This window comes from Tachypleus tridentatus, chromosome 7 (assembly GCF_004210375.1).
Source record: "Tachypleus tridentatus isolate NWPU-2018 chromosome 7, ASM421037v1, whole genome shotgun sequence".
In the NCBI taxonomy this organism is placed as follows: domain Eukaryota; kingdom Metazoa; phylum Arthropoda; class Merostomata; order Xiphosura; family Limulidae; genus Tachypleus; species Tachypleus tridentatus.
The window spans coordinates 14,096,899-14,119,209 of record NC_134831.1 but is presented as its reverse complement, the minus strand read 5'-3'; the positions used below and the strand labels follow the sequence as shown (position 1 = coordinate 14,119,209).

The following is a 22,311-nucleotide window of genomic DNA, read 5'->3' as shown; positions in this document are numbered from 1 at the left end:
AAGGTATTTAAGATAAAAATTATCATCTGTCTTTCAAAATGGGCGGGGTTTACTTACACATCTGTATAATACCTTATTTAAAACACCTGGAAATGCGTCATATTAGAATGCATAGTCCTACTATAAAGTGACGCATGTATGTGTGTTTAGCATCCTTCACCTTATGTTTTGGTTTGGTTAAAGGAAACTGCCATACGATAAACTTTGGCTATCTTGTACTAGAACTTCTGCCCAATAAGGAAGATAAACACCTGAAGTATGCTACTTTTTTTGTGCACATTTGGCTTGCATCACACAGAGTTGGTTTCATTCTGTAATTATTGATATGGTGACTGGAAATTGATCAACGGTGTATTTGGTTTATATTGTGTTAAAATTAATGCTCGAGAAAGGGGATAAAAATACACGCCCTGAAATAAAGTCCGTTTAAATTTTAAAACACAAGAACTTAATCAGTTAAATGAACCAATTTTTAACTCCCATAGAGCAGGATATGCAATTAGCATCTAATGCGGTCAATATGGATTTAATAACAAGGGGAAACATTGTCAGTTATACCATTTTGCTTCCTTAACAGAATACACTATGTTAGTATGAAATAAACTACACGTCCTTACGTCAGTTTGGTTGTTTGGAGTTTAAACACAAAGTTATATATTGGGCTATCTATGCTCTGTCCAGCACGTGTATCGAAACATGTCATAAACATTACGTGATGTTATCCGAAAAAACAGCATTTATGTGATCAACATATTATTATCAGAGTAGTTTGTTTTTTTTTAAATTTGATATCACAACATGAAAGTGTAATATTTATAAACATCACAGAAAAACTATCCTCCTGCGACGCCTCATTCACCAAGTCGAGAAAACCGTGAACTTGCTTTTTTTTTTTTTGGAGTCAGTGGAACATGAAAATCAGATGCTATATCTCCCGGGAACCTCTGCAATAGTTTACCTCAACCTTTCTGGTCAGCCCTGTTTCAGGTTTGTTTACGGTATAACGACAGACTTTAAATGGTTGTTTCAATAAAGAAACGAATGTTTCATTCTATAGCTGATGTCACACCTAAACATAATATTAACACTAGTTTTCACGTCCAACAGTCAGATGGTATAACAAGTCCAGACTTAACCATAAACTCAATATGTATTATTATTCCGTTGTAAACGTTGTAATTTTCTCTTCGCAGTTGCTGAAATGTCGTTAATGTAATTGAGCCAATTGAACTTCTTTTATAATGTTGTCTTAGATTCATAAAATATGTTGTATCCATCACTTCCCCATAGCAACAAAATGTTAGTCGAGCTTTTTACGCACTCGCTTATGGCGAGATTGTTTGTTTTTGAATTTCGCGCAAAGCTACTCAAGGGCTATCTGCGCTAGCTGTCCCTAATTTAGCAGTGTAATACTAGAGGGAAGGCAACTAGCCATCACCACCCATCACCAACTCTTGGGCTACTCTTTTACCAACGAATAGTGGGATTGACCGTAACATTATAACGCCCCCACGGCTGAAAGGTAAGCATGTTTGGTGCGACAGGGATTCGAACCTGCAACTCTCATATTACGAGTTGAGTGCCTTAACGACCTGGCCATGAGCTATTCTCACAAATTCCAACAAACTACAGCTTTGCTAATATTCTACAAAGTTTGTCATCCTTGCAGTTGATTGTTTAGATAATTCGTTCTCTTACAAAGTATAAGTGTGTCATTTTCCCTATTTTAATCCGTTATATTAATAAAAGTATATATGGCTGTGGGAGGCAGTTATCCAGAGGGGAATTACCTAAGGAACAGTTGTCCTACAATCGGGGAAGGCAGAAAGTCAGCATCGGCAACTCTTAGGCTACTCTAATCGAATAGTGAGATTGGCCATACCGTTATAACACCCCCATGGCTGAAATGACGAGCATATTCGGTAACATGATTCAAACTCACAACATGAAGATTGCAAGTTACGTTCCCTAACCCTTGGGCCATGTATTTTAAACCGCATGCAAATAAACTATTTTTAAAACAGCACATTGTGTAACACTATTAAAAAGTTTCTTTTTGTTAAGCATAAAGTTGTACAATGGGTTATCTGTGCTGTGCTTACCACAGGTATCGAAAATCGATTTTTAACGTTATAAACTTTCAGACTTATTGCTGAGCCACTGGGAGGCAATAACAAAAAAGAACTTTTGTAATTTGATTTGAAAGGTTTTAATGCATTTCATTCTCAGGTTTGAATACGCAATTGAATACAATATTTTGTTCTGCTAGCAAAGAGCCTAATGACACTTTTTAGGCTAGCAAATTGTAATATCTTCCATAGATACATTTCAAAACAGGTAATTAAAGGCTTTTAGCAAATTTCAAATGATGTACAATTCTCCACTTAAATTTTTTGTTTGCTTTAAAAACATCTTTCACCAAAATTGAACAATTTCTGGAAAGAAAGGGTTTGAATTCTTGTAAAAACGCTAAGAATACTTTATATTAAAACTAATTGTTTGATTTTTTAAGCACTTCATTTTTATTACAGAGAAACCAGATTTGCCCGAACCATAAACTTGTGTGCTTAGTTGAAAACTTCAATGAAGAAAAACGTTCCTTACTGAACATCAACATAAAATGAAGTCTTTGGAGAGAATCCTGAATGTTTTTGTTTTTTTTAAATATGTTTATTAATATGTCATTCATAATGTTTAGTTGAACCTTTCTTTACTAGCCTACTTTTATTGTTAAAATCAACTGTGCATTTATTTTATTGTGGTCAGTTGTTAAACAAGTCACAGTGAAACTTTCAACTTAAGTATCTCCAGATTGGTGATAAATTTGAAATATCTAACATCCATAAAAGAATTTGAAACTTCCCCAAACGTGCTGAAATGATAGCTGTGAATTAGGACCTTTTTCACTATATGAAAATAAAAGTTCTGTACCTAGTTCATGTTTACAACATTTGAATTTTCTGTACCCCTACTGTATACTAACCATCTAAATCTAACCATTTCTTTGCAGCATTTGAGTTTCCTGTGTCCTTTAAGAATCCCTTGGAATAACAAATGAATGAGTGAAGCATGTGGTATATTCTAGACCACGTTTTATGTAGTTAAGAGAACTGGCCTATTAACAGGAAGATATGGTTGAATATATTCTAGTGTGTAGTAGAGATAAAAATTTGAAAGAATGAGGTTTGACTGTGATTTCTCTAAGTGTATATATTTAAAACATGTCGACTGTTTACAATGGATTACCTAGTAGTAAGTTGTTGTGAAAAATCTTAAATAATTAGCAATCAATTAGCAAATACCTTTACTTCATTTATTAAACTTTACTTATACATTGATAAAATATAGACAGTATAATTACAGTAATAAAGACTGACAGTTTTAAATACATTTCATTTTATGCAAATAATTACAATACATTAAACTTTATTAATATTGAGATCCACAAAAGGTTAGTACTTGCTTGTCACATCTGATCAAAAAATTATTGGAATGACACTTTCTTCTAATTAACATTTAATATTATACAGTTAAGTACACATAAACTTATTTTGCATAGTTAATATACTACCCCCCAAAAAAAAAAAAAAACATAAGCAAGCAGAAAATTTGATTAATTTGTGCATCTAAAAATATGGCTGGATTTATAATAGTTGTGTAAGTACATTTATGTGTGTATCCATTCATAGCAACATCACAAGATTTCATAGTTCTGCACAGTGTAGATGAAATAAAGCTTTTACAGTGATTATAAAAGGATCATATGAAACTATTCATAGCCATTTTTTAAAACTCTAAGATATAAACATTTTATTTAGATACATGTATAGTAAAACATTTTACATTGGTTTTATCTATAAGTATTCTACTGATAAAAAAATAATTATTTGATACATAAATAACAAGGAGTAACAATGCTGCTACTATGTTCACCTCGGATCTGATAATTCTAATAACATGAAAAGTTTTAACATTGCACCACTGATGTTAGTAGTTGAAGTATGCATCATTTATAAATATATAAAACTGTAATAAAATGTTGAATAGAACAAATGGAACTGAATAATTACACAGAAAAATATTTATGGTCAAATCTCTTTATATTAACATTAAACTTATTACATTTCATAATCATATAGACCTTTCACACATATACAAACCTATACCAAGAAAGAATAAGACCCCATGGCATGTGATTTTAATAAAAGCTTTATTATTTTCTATCCTGTAATGTGATATTGATTTCAAGTGATTTGGTATCAAGAAAACTCCAACAAAGTATTAATAAAGTATCGGCTGCTAATTATAAAGAACATTATTAGTATACACTGATTTATTTTTATTTAAATAATTAATTTCAAAATCCTCTTAAGAGCAGAAATATTTCTATTCTTTTATAAAGGTAAAAGTATATGGTATGCAAAAGTGCTCTTCTTAAAAAAAATTATTGAAGTCACTATTTATATGAAGCAAGCAAACAAAGGAAATAAGTATGTGATAGACTCCACATGACAGTTAAGAAAAAAAAATCTTATTTCCCAATCCCAGATTAGTACAAACTAATATACTATGCAAGTTTAATAAACTGATTTCTTCAAAGTGTTCTCTTAAAATTAAAATGGTACTAATTTAAGTTCAGTTTCAGTACTCTTACTACAACTTAATCCCTGACATCTCAGTTCTTTGAATGAATTTAGAGAAATAAGTAAAATAAATTTAATAAATAGTTATTGATTTAAAGCATGCCACTCATTATATCAACAGTACAAGTTAACAACACACACAAATGGAAAACATTTTAGTAAGTTCTCAGATATGATGTTAGATAATAAACACAACTTCCAGTACTTCATATCATGTCCACATGAGCCATATTTCAAAATACTTATATAGTATCTTATACTTCTGAGCAAGTTAAAATGTCTGCAAATATTCAAGAAAAAGTGTAAAAAAACTTTTTCAGTCTACTATTTAACTAAAGATTAGTTTAGTGAGTTATCAATTCATATAATATTTATAAGATTCAAACAGATCCAGTTGAAAGACATCAGTGACTAAAAGTTCTTTAAACAATAAACCTTGTTTTAACTGTACTTTATAAAATAAACAAATACACATCAAAAGTTGATAAAAAAAATTTACCAAAACTATTTATAAATTTATTTCTATATTATTCCTGGACCAAGTAGAGCTTTAAAACCCCTTTTATTTATTATTTGTATTAACCTTACAATTAAAACTGTAAAGCACATAATTTCTTTGAATTTAAGTGCTAAAATTAAAATGGCAACATACATTGTTAATATTATACACATATCCTGTTAAGATACTCATGTCATTATATGCATATTTGTGGCTAACAAATTAGTTTTTTTTTTATTAAATAGCATTTTGCAATTAATTGGTTTTACTTATGTAATGTTTCTCTCACCTTTTGATGAAATTTGATGTCTACAGATTTACACCCCCAGATAAAACACAAAATGTTATATTTTATACCTTATATTTCATTATTCTTGTAATTTTTCAGGAGCTAAATATAAAATAAAAAACAATCTATTAAAAAATCACAGGCAGTTAAAAGTAAAGCCAAAATCAAAATCGTAACAGGTGAATTTCTAAAAATGAAAAAAAAAAACATTCTTTGTCAAATAATCAAAATAGTCTGGAAAAAAACTTCACATAAATAACACTTGAGAATTTATAGGTTTTGTTTACACTAAGAAACCCAAATGTACCATATTTTAATTTTTTCTTTGGTTTGTTCATTTAATGAAAAGCTATGCATAATGTTACCTGTTCTCTGATATATTAAGATATAAACTTGGAGTGGCAAATGAGATGCTTATAGAAGTCAGTTTTAAACCTTCAAGATACACTAAAAACATGAAAAATAGAAACAATAACTCAAGTAATGTTAGAAAGAAGACAGAAGTATTAGGATATAATAAAACAATGACAAAGTACTAAGAAAATAAACAATACACTGATAGATGTTTCAGCAACAAATGATGGAAAAAAATGTTTTTGAAAAAGAAAAAAAAATTAGGCAGATCCAAAGTAAACTGTATTTGTCACTTTACATCACAAGAATAAAATAGTTTCATGTGTGTATACACACACATGCACAGATATGTCTTGTAGAGATATGTACGTCTTGTCTTTGTATTAAAAACTTTATTAGTCCAGCTGAAAAAAAAACAAACGCTTCTGTCATAGCAAGAATCTTAGCAGCGTTTAGTTTGTTTTGAATTTTGCACAAAGCTACTCGAGAGCTATCTGTGCTGGCTGTCCCTAATTTAGCAATGAAAGACCAGAGGGAAGGCAGCTAGTCATCACCACCCACCACCAAATCTTGGGCTACTCTTTTACCAATGAATAGTGGGATTAACCATTACTTTACAATGTCCCCATGGCTGAAAGGATGAGCATATTTGGTGAGAAGGATATTGAAACCCAAAACCCTCAGATTGCGAGTCAAATGCCCTAAGCACCTGACCATCCATCTTGACAGAGTTCAAGCTTTAGTACGATAAAAGGCATAGAATCTGTCTTGGGATCTTGTGTGCCCTGTCATGTTTATCAGTTGAACTTTGTAGAAGTATCCACAAGGATTGCATTGATTAATGATATTATAGGATTATAAGAAGCTATTTATACTTTTCAACTGTTATTAGTTTTATGCTATGATATAGAGATATATGAAATAGCCATAAAATGCACCTTCCTTACATTCATATGATGTTTTGAGTTCTATGCAATTTCTGCATGTAGCATTTTAAGCATAAACACGAACTAATCCTTTTGTAGTGAAGTCTCATATACCAACAATTTCAACATAGTATCACTTGATCCTGTGTCTGAGAATGCTGGTAGAGTGCGAGTCCAATTCAAGGGTCTCTTCACATACTTCTACAAATTAATATGTCATAGGGATTTTCATCCCTATAAATGTTGTTTGGAATAGTCTGTGACGTGAAGTCTGGCATATCACTCTTAATTTTGACAGTAAATCAGAATTTACTTTGTTCTGGCTCCGTCTAGGGTTAGAAATTTTAGAAAAAAAAAATTTTCAACCCTAGCAGCCAGTAGAAATAAAGCAATAGAGACTAGCCAGTAAGACTTGACATATTGCACTGCAAATTAAAAATTTTGTTTACTTGTTCACTTATGTTGTGTGTTTTCTCCCCTTTATCTGTTAAATGTTGATTTTTTTTTCTGTTTACTCATCCTGGTCCTGGATTACTCTGAAACGGAACTTTCTTGTTAACCTTAATACTACAAAGTAATCAAGAAAGTTCAAACCCTGCTTGGTTTAACAGAACTGTGTGTAATACACCATAATGACACACAATTAATTATAAAATAACAGGAATCTATTTTTTGAAAACTAGATGTCAAAATGTCAAAATCACATTGGGAATAACACTCCTGTGGTAATAAAGTATGAATTGGCCCAATACATTTTTGCCTCATCAGCCACTGTTCCAATACTGTCTTTATGACCTTCTAGTTCTAAATAAAACTGTTACTTAGAGTGATGTGTTCATCTGTTATTAATTTCTAGAAAACTACTACATAATGTGTCAATAAATTCAAGTTCAGAGTACAACTCAGTAGTCCTATTTTGAGCTTAAATTTCACAATAATAAATCTACAGCCTTGCCTAGAAAGGTTTTGTTCCTACAGAAGGTGCTGCCTATGAGTAAACAGGTAGCCACCTATCTAAATCTTTAATGACATCTGCTGAATACTAGACAACTGTTTGTTACAACCTCATTCACTATGAATGTCACAGAAGTAACTTGAACAAAAAGTCACATACATAGCAATTTATTGAAAAGTCAAACTTTCAGCCTATAAATGTAATCCCTGTTTCTCTCCCTGAGATACTTTCCACAAGTATCCACACACACACACACACACACACACACACACACACACAATCTTGTCACTACAAGTTTCATAATTATTTTACATGTGCAAAATGGATGCACATTGTCAACAAACTGGCATGTTGCTTTTCAATGCCAGTGTTACACATTCTATTTTTTTAATATGTATTCTAATCAAATATTAATGAAAACTTCCCTCTAACTTCTTTGTAAGCTAGTTTGCCATGACACTAATTCTTGAATTAAAAGCAATTATAATTATAATTACTACAAATGTTTTAACTTCATTCCTTATTCACTTTATCCCTCTCTTCTGTATATAAAAATTGTCAAAACCATTATTGATTTTCTGAAATAAAGTTCTGTGTCTATTCATTAAAATTATGATAAATCTACATGAAATTACATACACAAAAACTGTATATAAATATTTTATATAAAACACAGACTTCAGTATATGAAATTCAGAGAAAGGATCACTAACACCAACATTCAAATATTACTGAATTACATAATAGGGAAGATAAAATAGAAGAAAATTTATTTAATCTCAAAAACATAAAACACACAATCTCATGTCTATTTAAACACCCAACACAACATCAGAACTTAATGCTAACTTAATTATTATTTGTATTTTTTCTTTGGAGTAAGTTGCTATATAATTAGTGTGCACATTTCACACTGCTTTCAAACAGTAAATCATGTTTCACTCAAAAGAATTATATGAACAACAGAGACAATTTTTAATATTATTCACCCTAATGCAACTGTGTAAGCTAATACCTATATCTAAATTATCAAATAAATCTGAAGATATTTTTGTTTATATTGATGGAAATGTTTATGCAAGCTGCTAACACAGGATAACAGCTTAAAGAATTCTAGCCAAAAATTTAGACAAGTAAAAACAACCTGAAATGGTCCACTCTGTGAAGATATTTTCTCTAAAATAATTTGACTGTAAATGATAAACATCTAGTTTCATATCTAGAAGTAAACAACAGTCTTTGAAAAAATAAAAAAAGGATCCCTGGTCTGTATCATTAAGCTGATGATGTGCAACAGTTTCTGGAGCAAATGTTAAAGGACAGGATGTTTGTTTAAAAAAACACCTAAGTCATGGCTTATCACTATTGGAAACAGTTTTGGTAATGATTGGTGGAGCTTTAATAGCTTCTTCATATACAGGAGGAGGTTCCTCAACATTGTCCTACATGTGATAAATGGAAAAAATATTGATACAGATTTTATAACATAAAACCACAACTCTATAGTGTTGTAAATACACCTGTGTATTTAGAATAGTTTATATAAACACACTTATAATATAACAGTTTTAGAATTTGTCTACAATGGTTATCTGAAATACGTTTTTTTCACGTTTTAAAAGGTTACATAACTTTATTTATGGATTTTTCACTTTTACCTTTAAATTAACTCTTTTTCAAATTATCTGTTCTTTAATTTGTTCACCCAACACTAGCCTGGAAAATGATCATGGTAAAGTGAAATGCTCATTGCTAAAATATGATATTGATCATTAAACAAGTAACAGAATTTTAAAAATAGGCCTAACATTAATAAAAACTAGAAAAATAGTTTCCAGATGACTCAATCATTATGAAGAACAACCTGAAATGGAGTTTTAGGTACCTGACCTTTGTACAAACATTTTTACAATTTCACATAACTGACAAGTAACCAAATTGCCAGTTTTACACAGTTTTAATTTAATAAGCCACTAAATACTGAGTTAAAAACCTTACACAATTAAGGCAGATAAATGCATAGAGGTCTTCAAAACTCATATTACAGATGCTGTTGTTTTTTTTTTAAATAAAATACTGACAAATTTCCTAAGACACATTGTACAAACTGTATAATGCCGTAATAAAACATAAGCAAATTTTACGAAATTTAAATTTGTAATGGCAATAATTTTATATTTATTGAAAACTATGTATTCCTGAATTTTATAGTTTAAACATTGTCCAATTCCAATACATAAACAGTCTCCACTGTTCTACATTCCACCCAAACTACATTGTAAACTTACATGTACTAATTTGGAACCATTCAATATGCAGCGTTTGTGTACCTATTTTATTTCACATGCATTGCTGCAATATAGAAAGTCAATTCTTAAAATGCTAATGTATAACATTAGATTCATACCTCAGACACAACTGCTTCATAAGAAGGTAAATTATCAACTCTTGTAGGTAATCGTGTAGTCTGGTCTTCTGTTTGGACTGAAGATGTTCTATTTCTTTGAAACCATGAGAAACAATTTCTCTGCATATTTCGTCTGAAAATATGAAATGTCTATCAAAAATAACAATTCTCATAAAATTAAAAAAATAATGACTCTTGGATATTATTAACCTTATAATTTTTTTAAAAACAAGGAAAAACAAATTGACATGTACACTTTCTGTATCTGTTTTGTTTTTCTAAGCCACTTATACAAAGCTTCAAAGTCTATTTGCAATAATTGCCCTTTATTTTGTACTAGAGTGAAAGTAATTAGTCAACTCCACTCAATGCCAACTCTTGGGCTACTCTACAGAATTCAGGAGTTAAAGACCCTCTCCAAGCACAATAAAAAATTATACTTTTGAATGTTAATAATCATGAATTTAAACTTGAATATTTTTTTTATTAAACTTAAATTTGTACAATACTAAGGGTTATAAATCACCTGATTTATTAGAACCAATTAACTTGCGAGCCTTACAGCTCAGTAATTTAAATTAATGAGCACATTTTGCACTTGATTTTTTTTTATATGACTGATCACATGAATGGACCTAGTCAGTCGTATATGAAAGTCTCAGTGTAATACTGTCATGACTTGTATGTTTTCTATGGCACTCTCTCATATATTCAGTGTATATTCCTCCAACAACACTTGCAAAAATACATTTAAACTAGCATAACTGATTGTTATTCTTGTAAATTAGGAATAAAATCTCACTGACCAAATGAAAGAGGCCAAGGATGAAAATTCAAACAAAAACTGTGTGGGTGAATTAGAAACATCTGGTTCTGGACTACCACAGAAGCATTTGAGAAGTAGAAGGAAAACTAAATGATGCACATACAACACAGATGAAACCAAAGCCAAGACAGTCAAAAAGGTGTCCTCAAAAGGAAATTACTATATATTTAGTAAATATAGTGTGATATTTCCAGAATACAAACTTAAAGATATTTATAAAGGTGTTTCCATGATCAATCATGTGCCATAAAACAAATAATTGTGGTTCCATGAGTTTGCAAAATATCAATCATTAAACAAACAATACACATACAGAAATGTCAAAGTGTAAGCAGGAAGGAGTCACTCTTTGGGCACTATCTTCGATGGTTGTGGAAGATGATCTGCAAGATACTTTACTCCTGGAATATGACAAGCCCATAAAATGATAGAATGAGTACTCATCCAAAAGACTAAGAATACAGCCTCCAGACACAGAACCTGAGAGTATGTTTTCTCCAGGATGTAAATAAAGGTGACAACCACAAATTTATCAAGACAAATAACTCACAAAATCTAATAACTGGAAAGTCCATATAAATGTTTCACACTGCTACAATTCCAGAACACCTACATAGTTCCATAGTTTCATTAGAGACCAAAGATCTCAAAGTATGCTGAATTATACGTAGATAAATTAATGATGACTTGAGATTGGAAATTCTAACGAAATATTTTTGTAGTGTTACTTCCATCAATCTACCAGCTTAATGTCATCTGAGTCTCTAATAATGAAGAAAGTATATCACAAAGAAGGTGCAGATGGGCCTTATTCAGCAATATCAAAGATGCTACAGTCATCAAAGTGCCATAGAAACAGTATTTTCAAAATCTACTGATGTAGTTGTAGTAGCTGTAACCTGCCCAGGTTCAAAACATTGAGAAGAATGGACAAACTGATATGGTTAATAGTGGGATTTGGATTTTTCAAAATAATGAACACAAAAAAATTGAATTTCACTATCTGTGTAGTACAAAGTTGAAATGATGCAAGAAGCAATCAACTGCCTAGAAAGTGATAGTTTTTGTGTTCAAAACAAGGATAATGAAAAAAGAGTAAATATATTAGAATATGAAAATGTCTACAATATATTACTTTGGCAGCCCCAAAGTCTTCTGCAAATGGCAACATAACTTGTGGTAATTTTCCTTCTTTAACCGTGGAACACATTAAAAAATCAATTCAGAAGCGAGATACACTGAGGAATCATAATGAAGTAAAAATAAAACCCAAAATTTGGGTTGCACTTTAACAAGTGTTTCCTTGAATAAAAGTTATTGCACTTTTTCAATTAAGATGAAACAGGTTTCTGTATGGAGAAAAGGAAAGAAAAAAAGAGGTAAAAGAGCTGATGACCTACTACTAAGATTTTTTAAGACCATAGGTTAAACAAACCCTCTTTCTATGACCAGTGGTGTAACTAGTCAACCAAAACACCATTGATGAAGTGAATCAAGAAACTATGGGATCCCACTGCAAGTCACAGATACATCATCAAGTTGACAGCTTCATCAAAGGGAGAGACATCTGATGAACAGATAAGCACAAAGGAGAACTAGAACAGCTACTGACAAACCATAAAATATCTCTAAAACAATGTGAAGCTCAAGAGAAACATAAAACTAGTAAAATAAAGATAGACATGACTATAAAAAAAACGTTTCAAAGCTTGTACTAAAGAACTCCCCCCAGTATTCTTTTTTTATGTTAAATTATTATCTGAAATACAAAAAGAACCAAAAAATGCTTCCAAAAGTTAAACTTTCATTAAAAAGTAGTTTGTAAGAATTTAATTGTGACTATCATTTCTAAGTTTAAATATGTGCTGTGCATCCCTCAATATGCTACAAGTATCAAATATTGAATACAGTATTATAAATATTTACAGAAACAGTTAATAGAAGTTTTTCTTACCAATTAGCAAGTTACCATGATATTTTACTCCAAGCTGAAAATTTAGTAACCCATACATTTGTAAAAGAGTTAACACAAGAATTCTCCATGCTTAAATGTTTTAGTATGCTTTCAACTATGTTGTAGTAGCTATAATCAGATTTAAACTATGCATACACTTTAGCCAGTATAAGAAACTGACAGCTAACATGTGATTTGAAATGTTGTCAGTGAAAATACACACACACACACATCATACTGTGGTTAAAACTTACACTGAAATCACATTATTCATTAACTCAGAAGAACAATTTAACAATGTTTTCAAAAGGTAACACGAGATAAATATTTAGAAATAAGCAAAATATAAATAACAAACATTACATTAAGCAGGATTATACTTGCCCCAAAGACCATAACATGTAACAGTTGTTCATGGTATTCATGAAACAAACATTTTTTTCTCAAATAACTACACAATCAACAACTATTTTAAACTTTTAGTGACCTTACAAATTTTGAAAAAAATCAAGGATTGTCTAATCTCTAAATAAAATTCAATCTTTTGATTTTATCTTTGTCATAAATTTTTATAACTGAATACTTTCATGAGAAAAAAAAGCTAAATAAATTATTTTCAATAATGTGTGTGTTTAAATTTCTCACCTGCGAAATACATGAACTAGAGCCAAGCAACAACATAAAACACTTGCAAATGCTAATGAAAAACCAACAGCAGTTGGAAGCATCAACCTTCGATTACTGTCCTCATGTTCTGGAACTAAAGAAAATGACAATATTCATTTAATGTTCAAACAACACTGCAAATAGGTCCAAATGTACAATTATCTTTTCAACAGTATACAAAAGTTAGATCAACAAAGTCATTGAAACTTCCAATATATCACATACCAATCAATGACAGTATTTGCTGATAAATATATCCATGCACACATCATAATGAATGAGAATGCCAGTCAACTGATATAGTCTGAATATTATATTGGAAACTGAAGTATTAATATCATAAAATAACAAAAAGCACATTTAATTAGGTCCACATGAGTATTGTCATCCTTATACATGACAAAAGCACTAAACAGTTACCCTGTGGCAACTAAATTACAGCATGTTAACTAAAATGGATATATGTTTAAACCCAAATACATAGATAAACTGTGTAAGTGTACAGTGGAAGTAATGTTTTTCAATCAAAAATACTCACTACAAGTTCCATTATTCCCTTGGGTTCATTATTTATTTAATATGGCTAAGTACAAAATCAATGCTGAAATGTTGTACACAGAAACAGTAAAACTTTATGGTTAGCACGATTACCTCAGAGAAGAAAAAAACTATTTACTTAGTTTTGTAATTTCATCAAAACTAAAGAAAATAACTAACTGTACATGTAATTTTTCTTACAGAACTGACATGGGTCCCACTTATTCAAAATGTGTTTAAGTTTTGAGAGTCTATACATATTTAACTTATTTTGAGCATGTATGTCATAAAACTGTTGATTAAGTCAATTTGAACAAAATAATAACCAAGTGACAAGTGGATTTAAAAAGTCCTTAATTTTACATTTTTGTGATGTCTGTTACGCCAACAGCTGTCTGCATATTAAAATTATTAATGAATATATGACATGGTAAAACATTTTCCTGCACTCATTTATATATCTACATATGTTCATATAATGTAAACTGTTTTAACCCAATATAATCATTGCACAGTATTAATGTATATCTAACCCAAGACAATTCAAACAATTACTTCCAACAGCTGGTTGTCTGAACTCAACTGCTTCATATTATATAAATTAAAATTCTCATTAAGACATAATCAAACACCAAAGAAATAAATGGACTGATTGTTAGAAACAATGGGATATTTAAGTACCAGTAAAATTTCAGCAATTTGAAAGCAAAAATAAAATCAAAAAATACTTTTCATGCAAGCAGAACCACACCAGCCAAGTTCAATATGCATGTGCCAGCCAAAGCTCAAAATTTAGTAGATTATAGAAATAAAAAAAAAGCACTAAATGTATACAGTAAAAGAACATTGTGTAAATGCATACAATTTAAGGTAACACATACTTTGTTTCTAAATTTTAATTATTAATGTAATTTGAAATTTATTTAATGAAGCTAAATTCCACTTACACTTTAAACACAATTTCTTATCTGGATCAAAAAAGAAGTCTATGTAGCATTCACAATTACTTCTGTAAGGCAGTTGTGTGCAATAAGAATTTTCGTCATAATAAGTACACTCTTCTGTATATTCACATTTCTGCCCATACCGTCTACCTGTTGTCGAACAAAAGGAAATACATTACACACTATAAACTATGTGTTAATGTATTCTAATAAGATGAATTTATTGACAAAATTATATTTGATATATGGCTCTGAGTTTACAAATAAAGCAAAAAGACTAAGAGAGGATTAACCATCTCTGGATAAAAGATATATCACTTCTTGACCACATTTTATAGAACTTATAAAATAGTTACTAAGTAATATATTTGCTTTGCTTCTAAGTTTTTCATCTTATTTCATTTAGTGTTTATCATTTTTTAGGTTGTGAAATTTCTAAGATGCTGCTTTGAAAAAAAAAAATTAAAATAATTTTTCTTCCTAGCATATCAATTTGTAATAACATTATTGTATCATGCTAATAGATACAGTTTCTTTTGGTAAACAAGTTATTTTACCAATAAGTACAATCAACTTAACAACATTATTCCATAAATAAGAATTTGAATAATTGGAATACTTTTTTCCATTCTTCAGCATAAATTCTAAACTAGCTTCATATAATGTATTAACATCAAAAATTTCTGTAGCTTTCAGGTAGATAAAACATATCTTCAGAGGCAAAAAATACTCAAAGAAACCAATTAAATATTCACAGATCTGTAGCTTGGTTCCTAAAATTTTCAAAAGAATCTTTATATGAACTTTGAACACCCAATATAAAAAGCAACACAAATTACTAATTAAATCACTGTTTGTATTTTAAACTGATGTTACTATATTCTAATTTGTTGTATTCATTATTTGTTTTGTTATTGACTCATGGCAGTTTGAAGCTAAGCTTCATTAGTAATTGTTCAGATAACATTATGTGAGATCATAAAAAGTTAACAGCAAACTGTGAGAAAACTCTCATGAGAAACAAAACAAACTTACATTTTCAAGAGATGACAGTTTACTAGCAAATATAAACCAATACATTCTTGATTCTTGATGACAAGAAACTCACTTGAAATAAAAATGTATCTCAGAACAGCTGGTATGAGTATTAACACTTAACTTCAGGTTAATCTGAAGATGGCCTAGGATGGTTGAAACATTGTCCTCTGCTTATCAGTAAAAGTGTTAATACTCATACCAGCTGTTCCGAGATACAAACCTATACATTGATATCAGTATTTCTTTTATAATCAATAACCTTAAATCACAAACAAATCTTCTCAAAACTTTGCATAAATTAAAGTTTGATTACTTTTCTTTGCTAATTACATTAAACAAATGTACAAAATTACAAATTATCAATTATAAAATATTTGTGATCTAAAAATCGTTGAAATGGAGCCAAACTTTTGAAATCTGATATCTAGGTGTACACTCAATACCTAAAACGTGTTATTCAGCCTTAGTAAAGTTTAAAACTTTGATAGCACAGACTATAATTTTACCTTTATTGTTTCTCGTAGACAGTTATTTTTAGTATCTGAGGTGGAAAAATATATTTAGATGCTACCATTCAAGAACCAAAGTAACAAATAAAAATACACTAATTTAATATAACATTTAATCATTTCCAATTTCTGAAACAAAACTATTAATACTAAGTGATCATTTGAAAATACAAGTGTATATATAATTTAACAGTTGACTACAATAGGATTGGAAGGTACCAAAACATAAGTTATGTAATTTTTTATATCAATGCATATACCACCATGGAAACAAATAATTTAAAAACCAGAACCTCCAAACAGCAATACATAAATGAAAGGTTTAGAAATTAAATGACATAGGTCAAGAGCAATACCAAGTTCTATATTTAACTACCAGTGAGGGTGAAAAATGACACAGAAATCAAAATCTAGTAGTTTGATTGGCAAAAACATCTGCTTAGCTGGAAAAGTCATGGATTGAAATTATCTAATCTCAATTTTCACTCCTTTAAATAAATTAAATTAAATGAATGGTTTATGTACTTTCTCATCTTGTCTCAATATTTACTCTTTTAAAAAACTTACTTGGAAGATGGTGTGCTGATTTTAGTTATGTTTTGAACTGTTACATTCACTAATATTCCCTAACATAAATCAATTTTTCCATTGAAGACACTATCATTTCAAATATTTTAAGCCCAAATAAGAGAAACTACATAGATTCCTATGTATAGTTGATGAGTTAAAATGCTAGTTTATTTCTTGTTAAAGAAGGCATTATTTAAAGAAATGAAGATAAAAATTGACAAAATATTAAACACATATCTCAGTGACAGAATGCAGCTGTTGTCAATCACATGATAAATATGTAACAAATTACTGTTACCTGAAAATATAAATTAGCACATTATGATTTTATAATTATATACAAACACATCAGAAAATTATAAATTTATGAAACATTTACCAAAACGTGTAGCCTACCTTGCTTGCATTTATGTGGATCAACTTGTATAGGATAATCAGGTTTGCATCTACAGATTCCTTCTTTATCACAGTAAGAATTACTTGCTCTGCAAAATGTGGATAAAAAGCATTTCTCGCCAATATGGCTTACTCCATCTATAAAATATAGAAAAAATACATATTAAAACTCAACAAAAACAGTTTTAATTTAATAATTATAAAAATAAATGAAATTCTAAAATTTTCTTTTTTACCTATATTTCTTAGATGTACAGCTTCAGAACTGGGTGGATCAATCAATTACCTTCAAGCAACTGTCTTGTAACCTCATGGAATTAGTTGAAATTTTGATTAATCATTTAATGTCATAAAAATAATCAACTAACTGAAACTAGTTGTTCTGATTATTACCTTTTTCAATTAAATAAACTAAATCAGCTTTCATGAGAATATTCAACTAGTTGAAAGTAGGATTTTTAATTATTAATAGCCTTCAGAATTCCATCTATCAAAATAATGAAAATATTGCCAGTAAGCTTATTTGTTGTTTAGTGCAAAGCTACATAATTTTGAGTTGCTGGCTAGCTGGAAGGCAAATATGGCTGGCACTACCAATCTCTAGATATTTAAATGTTAAATAAAGTATAAATTTACTGGGTTTTTTACAATGTATTATGTTTAACATTTAAAATTGGATGTCAATATCCTTTAATAATGTATAAGAAGAATAGATGTGAGGGTGTCATCCTCTGTTTTTTCAAGTAATAATTATATTTGTTCATGTTGTATAGGCAGATGCATGAACAGGATGTTCATAGGCTAAATATCCATCCATTTCTTTTTTACAAAATTGATAATTACGTCACTTAATAGTTGTATAAGCAAATAGATATCTCAAGGAGGCTGATCTAAGAAATCAAAAATCACCATTTTTTAGAAATTAAAAACTATTACTAATATTGAACAGGAAGGCATGAATGTAAGGAAAGAGTCCAGAAGGAATACCTCCTTCCCATATTTTCAGAAATAAATTTGTTTATTGTTAGGCACAAAAAGAAGGTTCAGTGTTTTCATTTGAATAGGTTATTAATTACTATAGAAGGTTTTTAGCTGGAGTCTACAGCAGTCTAGTTGAGGTCTCAGCTAGTAATTGATCATCTTTAAGCTTTTTTTTTAAATAAATGCTTGAAATACTTGTTTCTAATTATTTTCTTATCAACCACATTACTAGAAATAAGGGTACAAGTTTTGAAATCACTAGATTATAGCTTTAATATATTAACATTATTTTAGCTTTGTTTAACATATTTAAGTGATTCAAAATTCAGTTATCCAAGACACCGTATAATTACAGTGGAAGTTTCTTCTGTCATGTAAAACAAATAATAATAATGAAAATCTGGTTACAGTAATAAACAAAACTCTTAGAAAGTTCATTGGTATTATTGTAAAAATGAAAAATTACTACAGCTAGTGTGCAGGAGTTAAATGTTGTTACACAATATTATGTGAACAGATTTTTCTAGTTTTATTCTTATCCAATTTGTAATGGTTTTCAAACATTATAAAATAACATAACTATCAGACGTATTATGTTATTTAAATCCTAGCTACTTGAAGAATGTCAAAATATAACAGATTTTTACTTTGGCTAAACTTGCCTGATAATAAAATCAGTTATAATTCATTTTTCTTGATTGGTTACAAAGTACATGAATAACTGCAAACTTATAATTAAGCACTTATGGCCTAAAACTCTTAAAAAACACTTCTAATAAAGTTTCATTTCGTGTTTACTTCCCAATTATTGCAAGTTACAGTTTTTACAGGTGTAAAGTTTCAATCACTGATGTAATCTTTCCCAAGTACACATTTTAATGTTAAAAGTTTTAGTAGTTAAATTAACATTCTGCAATCTAACAATATGAAATAAGTGAAATTATACAGCTTTTGTTTACCTACATGTTTAATGTTCAAAATAAGAACTAGAAGAATTAATCAAGTACCTGATTTTGACTCAAGACCAGTAGCATGCAAGTTTCAAAGAGAGGTAATTAAGGATTCAAGTGTGTGGAGGTGAGGTATTATCATGGAATGTTTTATTGGAGAAGGGTAGTTTAACTTAATGAACAAAAAAGCCTACACAGACTAAGATTCCTTATTCTCTAATGTTATGTAACATTAATTTTTGTAATGTAGTGAAATATGACAATTTATCTTATCAGTAATACAAATTAATTCTTGCAATACTAATAATGAACAATTTTTAATTAACAGAAATTCTATTTCAATAATCCATTAGCCAATAAATTAAAATCCTAAACAGATTTCATTGTAGTCACTATTCACATAAACTGCATTTATTGAAATAAACAACTTTCCTGTTTTATAGTGTAGAACACGATGGAAATATCACTAAAAAAACAAAAAAACAATCAACTCTTCAACATAAAATGAATAAATATTGGTAAAAGGATGTTGAACAACTCTATAGTGTTAAAAATTACAAAAACCACGACTTTCCTACAATTGAAACCCTAATCATAGCTATCGTTCTAGCATATTTGAATACATTCAACAATTTCACATATATTGAATGTTCCAGATTTATCACCAAATTGTACAAGTTGCACATTTAAAGTTAAGTATTTCAGATGTTAAAATAAGTTAGAATTGGTCTCTCTTGGTAGTTGTACTAATAACAGGATAAATTTCCTTTAACATCACACATGATTGCAATTTTAGAAATATATCATATTCCAATAGGGTTTGAAAAAATATTGTTCTAAAGATGCATTCTTATAATGTTATACTGTATGACAGCAATGTTATAAGTACAGCATTTATTCATAAAAAATGTTAAACATCACCCAGTTAAGAAGATGACTCAATTGTTGTGGCTTACAAACTAGTTGAAAGAAATCTAATAATAAAGTTTTTAAATTGCATAAAAATCTCAATATTCAAAATCTAATTCTTTAGATCATACACTACTTTGTAGCTGTACAAATCAGTCTCATTTATTAATTAGTTGAATTTGTGTGTATTCTGTTAACAGAGCTTTTGTCTTACTTCTACTACTAAACTACACAAATGTCTTTTGTTCTAGACACCAGCAACTAATTTAAAGTTTCATAATGATACAATGATAACAAAACAAACTTAAGACACTTTCTTTAAAGAATTCAAACGTTTATGTGAATAAACCTACATTATTCACACAGTAGACTGTTCCTTATGCACTGTTGCTTCTTTGCTTAATTGCTTCAACTAGAAAAAAATATTCTATCAGCACAGTATTTTAAATCTCACAGAGAAAATAATTAAAATGAAAAATATTTCTGCACATGTACATATTGTTAAATCAATAATTCATTTTTGTTTATATGTATTTTAAAGAAAAAATTATAACACTGTATGACTGCCTGCCTTCCTGCAAATAGTCTCAACTATTACTCTTAACTTGAACTTCTTTTACTTTAGCTTGACAGTAAGTGTGAAACATGACTAACATATATACCATTATTAACTGTTTAATGTATTAAATGTAGATAAAAAAATTATTAGGTGCATCTTATTTTACAATATCATAAAGGTCTGTTTTTTCATCTGAATGAGTAGTCTGTCCTATAAGTTGCTTGTTAGAAGTTTTTTTCACCATTTTCTTTTTTTTTCATAAATTTTTACAGCTACAAATATCTATCTTGTGTTTTTTCATCAATGTTTTTTGCCTATGAAAATTATACCAAGGACACATTTCTAATATGAACTTTATAAAAATAATAGGAACAACTCTTGCATTACACATAACTAGAATTCCTTAACCTTTTTCTTTGTCTAATCTAATTTCACACATAGCTCAATTCATCTGATACTCAACAAAAAATGTGAAAAATTCCAACTGAAATCAATCCTATTAACACCATAACCTAAAAATGAAGTTAAAAAGAAGTAAATGTTACAATCCCTCCACGTCCATAACTTATAAAAGTATTTAGACAATATTACCTCAAAATCTAGAACTGAAAACATTAAGTTTTCAGATATTAATGATACTGCCAATATATGGAACATGTAGGATTACAGTCAAAAATATTATTACAATTAAAGGTACCCAGCTGATGAAGTGTTGCATTATCTTTGGAATCTTAAAATCAACATGAGACCAATGTATTTAGAAATTTAATTAACTATACAGTATAGTGATTGTCAGATTGATTTACAGTTTCACTTCAGGTTTAAGCACATGGATTGCTCTGATAGGAAGATGTAAATTATTAATAATATATAAGCAATTAATTATAAATATAATACAGTTAGAATCAGTGATGTCGAGAATATATATATGCATGCATATATAATACAGTTAGAAGTCAGACTACCATTACTAGCATTAAAAAAACTAAATAATATCAATAGTATGCACTTATCACTAGTGTTGCGGTATGCCTAGATGTTACTGCTTGCACAAGCACCACTTCAAAATTCAATGTTACTAATATTAATAATAATACGAACAGCGATAGCCAGCATAACTGCAACACTAACACTACTATTCATTCTTGTACTTAAAAGTTACACTGTTATAGATGACAAATCTTACCTTTAATTTGACAAAATCCTACGAAAATAACAATGATGAAATTATACTCAAATTTCAATGCTTTTAGTTTCGTGTTCTGAAATGGTTTCGCCATACGATTTTCTCAGTAATTTCTCATTAACAGCACATCCCACTCACAAATTACAACTAAAGATATTAACTCAAATAAAAAATAAAACGTAAACTGATCCTTATATCACATTAAAGCGCCAC

The 22,311-nt window shown here is 29.4% G+C and overlaps 1 protein-coding gene across 1 annotated transcript; it reads right to left on the bottom strand.

Moving 5' to 3' along the window:
- Window positions 1-3,299: 3,299 nt before the first annotated feature.
- On the bottom strand, window positions 3,300-22,311 carry LOC143255162 (uncharacterized). The gene is made up of 6 exons (XM_076510404.1): window positions 22,099-22,311; window positions 17,514-17,651; window positions 15,004-15,150; window positions 13,499-13,613; window positions 10,074-10,206; window positions 3,300-9,108 (listed from the first exon to the last, which is right to left on the bottom strand). Exons 1-6 carry the CDS (start codon window positions 22,190-22,192, stop codon window positions 9,016-9,018), a joined length of 720 nt encoding a protein of 239 aa, XP_076366519.1. The 5' UTR covers window positions 22,193-22,311; the 3' UTR covers window positions 3,300-9,015.